General features: G+C 33.0%; 1 protein-coding gene across 1 annotated transcript in view; it reads right to left on the bottom strand.

Moving 5' to 3' along the window:
- Positions 1-538: 538 nt before the first annotated feature.
- The window catches only part of Zdhhc17 (zinc finger DHHC-type palmitoyltransferase 17), an 87,424-nt gene continuing 81,357 nt past the window's right edge, over positions 539-6,605 (bottom strand). Inside the window, exons 15-17 of the mRNA XM_047549163.1 lie at positions 5,642-5,799; positions 4,926-5,020; positions 539-3,926 (exon numbers count right to left, since the gene is read on the bottom strand). Of these exons, the coding sequence (XP_047405119.1) occupies positions 3,788-3,926; positions 4,926-5,020; positions 5,642-5,799 (392 nt within the window). The 3' untranslated portion in view covers positions 539-3,787. The remainder of the gene's footprint in view (positions 3,927-4,925; positions 5,021-5,641; positions 5,800-6,605) is intronic.

Here is a 6,605-nt window from a genome sequence, read left to right as displayed (position 1 = left end):
ATAAACCAATCCCAAAAAACCAAAGGCCTAATGTTTTCTCTGACATGCAGATGCTAATTCATAATGTGCGGGGGGGTGGGAGTGGTTGGGAAGAATGGAGGAACTTTGGATTGGGCAGAAGGGAGTGAGGAGGATGGTGTAATGAGTCGCACTGGTATTCCCTATGTACATGTATGATTGTACTCATGTACAGTCAGAGGAATGAGAAGTTATGCTCCATTTGTATACAATGTGTCAAAATGCATTCTGTTGTCATATGTAACTAATTAGAATGGGAAAAAAAGTGAGTGCAGTGGTGCATGCCTGAATCCCAGCAGCCTGTGAAACTGAGGCAGGAGGATTCCAAGTTCGAAGTCAGCCTCAGCAACTTAGCAAGGCCCTAGGCAACTCGGCGAGACCCTGTCTCTAAAGAAAAATATAAAAAAGGGATAGGGATGTGGTTTCGTGGTTAAGCAACTCTGGGTTCAATCCCCACTACCTTTTTTTTTTTTAAAAAAAAAAAAAAAGAACCTGGCCGGAACAGTGAATGCTTGCTTTATTTTGTATAGTGCTCAAAACACTGTTGCTTGAGCTCTAGACAGCAATAGAGGCATTTCTTTCAGTATCACGAAATAATTATGAATTGAAAATATTCCCATTTAATACCATTGAATTCTCAAACCATAAACAACCATGTGAACAAAAGGACAAGATTCCTCTACAATTTTGCTTTTAAAATTCTCAAAGATTCCTTGCCATACATAAAGTATGATCAACGTTTGGTAGGTTTCATTCTGTAATATCTTATTACAGATATATTTACATTTAAAACAAGATTTTTCTAAGTATCCTAAATCCATGAAATCCAAAATCTTAGAAAAATGTATTTTTTATTTAAAAAATGATACACATACAGAGAATTAGAAATTTCTAGAATACTGACTTCACCTTTTACTTCAGCAAATTCCTGTTTTGCCACTTGACTCCTCGTACCAATTGTTTCATCTGCAGGGACCACTGTCATACTTTCTTCGATTTAAGTGAACTGAGTTAAATTAAAGACATGCACACACTTAAGAGTCAATATTTATTCTGATTAATATTTTACAAAATTTTGACATTTAATTTATGTAAGGAGAACTAATTTATTAAACTCTTTACAGGTTTTTCTTTCCATGGAGTAACACAGTAAGTAGCAAAATAATACTTGGCACAGTTATAAATAAAGTACAAAATAAAAATACCCATGGCTTAAGTATAATGATGCCATTTTATGCCTATTAATATTTCAAAAAATTCCTACAAACAAAAAAAATGAATGAAAAATGCCAAAGTAATTCATGTTCATAGTTGAGAATTAAGTTCCTATTTGCTAAAAACATCCAATGAGGCTGACATGAACTATTCCCAAAAAGTTCACCTTCATACACAATTTTAGAGCTGAGTGAAACTGGTTCTACACACAGGACCTACAAAATAATTAAACAGTAAGTTCACTGCTGCATAGTTGGCTCCTGACCATTTTGACCATTTCTGAGTTATAGATTTCACTGGTACTATGAAATGGTTAGTACTAAAGCATTTTCATTGCAAATATTTTCCATGTAATTACACATCTAGAGGTTTTTGTCTATTTGACTGAAACACATCTCTCTTGCACTGAAAAGAATACTGTACCATAAAGAAAGAACATGGTAAACATTCTCATTCAAACTTAGAAAAACACCAGTCATTAAGTTGATTAAAATGTATTTAACAAAAATTGTAACTGAATCTTCAGGTGAAATGGCTCATAACAATAAAAAATTAAAACAAATACTAGCAATTTATAAATAACTTTGAATTTAAAATTTTTCAGAAATTGCCCCCAATTAGTCAAGACTAGCAGACACATTTGTAAAATTAATCATTTTTTTTAACATTCTATGACAAATGGCACAATGCTATTGCCACCACACACCATCTCTTCCCTTTTCAAAAATAAAGGACATATGCCAATTTTCTAATATTAAAACACTCAGGTACATTAAGGGTAATCTTTTTTGATGTGTGACTTATGGTAAAAGAAACTACTATATAAAAATGGTGGTACTTGGAAATACTGAACACCAACTATATACATTTTCACTGCTCCTCTTACTAAGGCAAGGGGCGGGTATACCACTAGATTGCTTTAATGCTTGTAATCTGCATTTTACAGGGAATACTAATTTTACCAAGCATCAGACATGCAGTGAACTTGCAGGGTATAATGCCTATTAACAGCAATATTGAACATCACTAGAAGCTCATTAATTATCTCCCTTTTCTTTTTGGTTGGATAAAATGAAATCAGCAGCTTTAAAAACACTAACACATATAGACATAAAGAGAAAACTATTTGATAAATTATTTATATACAGATACACATTCTTTACACTGGTCTAGGATCTGTCGTCAGTCTGACCTCCCTTCCTCCCTCATTCCCCCACCCCATTCCCTCTCACAGGTTTCCCACGGGTTGCTTGAACCACAGTTTGCTACAGCATTTAAGAGGACTAAACCAAGTCTCACTTTGTAAACAATATTCATGGAAGCAGTGACTAGTAAGTAGTTCACCATGAAGGTATGAAAATGCTGCAACAAAAATTGATCAGTGCATCACATTTAACAATAAGAAAATATTTCTGAACTTGTTTCAGACAGCATTAACAAACTTTAAAACATTCAATATTGAGAAAATTGAAATCATCTTGGAGATTAAATCTTGCTTTCTGATAGGTCATTTCTAAAAACCAGAAGTAATACTATTAGCTTTTCTTTATTCCCATGTGCTATGTACAGAGATCATGCTCCATCTATAGCTTAAACTCTGTTATTTTTGTCTACATTTTGCAGCTCAGAATTTAAAATGTATATCCACTTACTTCTATTACTAAGAATTTTGCATTAGCTTATTTATTTTGCCTTTTCTTGAAAATCTCACCTCAACTCTTTTAAAAATTGAACTGTTTGCACATCAAATTAAATTCTAATTTATGCTTCACTGGATAATATCTGCTAGTATACATTCTATGCAGTGTATCATGCACGTAGTAGGGCTTTTAAATTTGAACAAAATAGTATGACTTACTATACTCATGCAAGTGCTTTATTATCAGACCATAAACCTCAGAGCAAGGTTACTACAAATTATTTCACTGAACTAGAAATATACCAGCATTGCAATGGCTGATAGAAACAAAATATTATTTGCACATTTTTTGTGAACATTATTTTCTTGTGCCTTTGAAGACACATTACACAGTATATCCCTAATAAAACCACATGATTTTCATCACAGTATTTACATGTACATTCTAAAATGTACATAATACTAGTCAATTAATTTTAGACAATTCTCCTGGAATTAGATGCACAATACTCAGTAGAATGCATCATAAAATGTAGCCATGTAACATAAATTTAGTTTTAGTTAGAAATGAACATTTCTGATCAGTATACCATGTCTATCAACAGAATGAGTTCACTCTTTTTTCATGAAAAATGTAATGAGAACAAAACCAAAACGTTGAGTATGTTGTGAATTCCCACATTAACAACCATTAAGATTCTTTTTATGATCTTTATTCTTCCCAGAAGTGGCAGTGTGTTCTGTCCATGTTGACTTTTGTTAATAAAGTGTTGAAAAAAAGACTTTAAAATTCACTGTTAGCCCTACACATAGCATGCTATTGTTCAAGGATGTGGATTCGAGTGAGAGAGAGACACGGACAGACACAATTTTCAGGCACCACTCAGCAATATGCTTCATAGAATAAAGATGTTGCTACACAAGCTGGTACCCAGATCCTGATATTTGGTCATATTCTATTGTATATTGTCTGGTCCAGTCCACGATAACAGGACGAAAGAGGCCACAGCATCGAAATTCAAAGAAGTCTATAATATTCCTTACACATCCATGGCTAAAAATAACCCCCCAAAAAGAAAAAAAATTCAATTAGTACAAATGATTTAATGTGAGTTCAGTATAATTTTGGTGTTAAATGCATTTTTTTCAAACATAAAAACTCAGGTTACTTGCAAGAAAGAACCAATTTAATATTTTTTTTTTTAAATGAATGACACCACTGATTTTTCCTTTTGCTAATTTAAAAGGTTGAATTTATTTCATTCCTGTACCACATACAATTTTTTGCAGAGGGAGGAGAGCAATAATGGGGATTGAACCTAAGGGCACTTTACCACACTAACCACACTAAACTATATCCTCAGTCCCTTTTTTTTTTTTTTTTTTTCCCAATTTCCCATTTGGAGAGAGGATCTCACTAAGTTGCTACGGTTGGCCTCATAATTGCAATCATCCTGTCTCAGCCTCTGGAATTACTAGGATTACAGGCATATGCCACTGTACCCAGTGGTCCATATACAATTTTTTATTAAATCTGCCTTGATTAGCAGTGGCAAGGGAACAAACTATTTCCAAATTGAGAAAGGAAGTAAAAGACCAAATAATTGTATATCACAAATTTGGCAATTTTAACAATTAAAAAAGAAAAAATGTCAAGAGGAAGGTCAGGGAATTTTAGAACTTCAATAATATCCTTTAAAAAGCAGTCAGTTTTCCATTATACAATTGTATAATTATTGTACCAATAAGAAAATCCTCTTTTTACGCAAAAGCATACTCACTTTCTAGATGTACGAAATAATTAATATGGTGAATTCTACATTATGTTGTGGCGTGTTAATAAACTTACCAATGCTACTTCTGCAGAAAACATAAATTCAGTAGTAATTAAAAACTAGTTTACATATTGCTAAGTAAAATAAATATTTCCTATTTCATCTTCATGCCATACCAAAAACACTTCTCTTCAACATATTCACTAGATAATTACTGTTTGCTCACTAAGGAATTTATATGACAAGGGAAAATATTCAATTTATAAAAATGTACATACTTGAATGGGCTTTCAATAGATGTTGTCGTGACTTTAAAGTGCTTGTATCTTCTGGCATTCATTCTTTCATTTGTAGTAATACCTAAACATGATATCTAAAGGAAAGCAAAAGCAACCTATTACTCTCTTGATTATTTAATGTACAAAAAAGTTAATTCTCAAAAGGACTAGGATAGGCAGGAACATGATGAAATCTGTTTTTAGTTTCCCATCAGGAGCTTACTGAGCTAGTTTACATCATATCATTTTAACTCTGAAAAGCATCCAGTTAAACAGGAAAGGTATTTAAAAACAGGTCACTTGGCATTGTGCATTGGAGACATTCAGATACTACATATACAACCTCTCCATTAGCTTCTTTCAGAATGAGTTTTCAAAAAATTCTTAATTTTTAAGACTTGAAAAATTGGTGTTTGCATGTAGTAAAATAGTACCATTAAATGAACACAAAATTAATGGCATAATCAAAGCTCACTTATTAAGGAATAAAAATTCAGAGAAATAAAAATTTCTGTTGAGAGTGGTACTAAAATTTATAAGTTCATAATATGAGAAGAGAAAGGAGAAAAAGAGGAAGATGGAGAGAAAAAGTAAATAAACAATAAAATTTATCCTTGAAGAGTCACAGTGGTTAGGAAGAGAATATATTACTATCTTTTAAGAAAGAGAATTTTTAAAACAGCACACTAAACAACAAATAATGCATTGGCACCTACCTGGTACATCTGACACATAAGTAATACAGCCACCCACATGAAATGAAAAACACTGTTCAGAAACATCCAAAACATCCAAGGTGAACATGTGGCAATTTGAGTAATATATGTCCAAAATCCATCCTTGGTGTAAGTGGTCTCACAGTGAAGTCCCCAGTCTAAAATCAGAAGACAAGGGACTCACATTCACTCAATCATCATCCAAGCACCTCATGCAGGCATTTATGCTAGCATATCTTAAAAAGATCTGTAGGTTCAGATTTAATTGATGATGTACAATAGCAAATGTTTTTACATTTTTAAATAACCCCATTATACATTAATGAAAAAAATACACCCAATACAGAAATGGAAAAGCGGCAATCTTCAAATAATTACTGTGCATCCTGTGGCACATTTATTTGACTGGCACTGCATATACAAAAACTTAAAAAGAATCTTTTCTTTAAACAAAGATGAGGAGTGAAATATTTTGGAGGGGGTGGGGGAATTTAACATAATAGGATCAAACTGGAAAGGTAAGTTTTTTCTAACACAAATCTCTGGCTTAAGAGCTGCTGCAATCAAAAACTACTTTTGTGGGCAGGAAAATGTTCTCTCTCAGGTGTGCTGGGCCAGCAACTAGGTCAAGCTCTTTGGCCAAATCTTTCTCTTAATCTCTATTTGAGGAGGTAGCCTCCTTTTGTTCATCAGGGGAACAGTACTGATGGTTTTTAATATTTCTGAGGGTAGGAAGACTAAGAAACCATCCTTTCAAGACTTATTTTTAAACCAGAAGCTAATGGTTTATTCCAAGCCTCGCCATGTTCTGAACTAACATTTTCATTTAAACTTTTTCAGATCAGGTTCTCAATGCAATAAAAACCATCACTTCCTCTAAGGTACTAAAACCATATGATAGAATAAATGGCAACATATGTTAAAAAGGTAATCTCTGATATCCAATATTCACTAATAGGCAATA

This window comes from Sciurus carolinensis, chromosome 4, assembly GCF_902686445.1.
Source record: "Sciurus carolinensis chromosome 4, mSciCar1.2, whole genome shotgun sequence".
Classification (NCBI taxonomy): domain Eukaryota; kingdom Metazoa; phylum Chordata; class Mammalia; order Rodentia; family Sciuridae; genus Sciurus; species Sciurus carolinensis.
The sequence above is the reverse complement of the archived record's forward strand: the minus strand, read 5'-3'. Positions and strand labels throughout refer to the sequence as shown.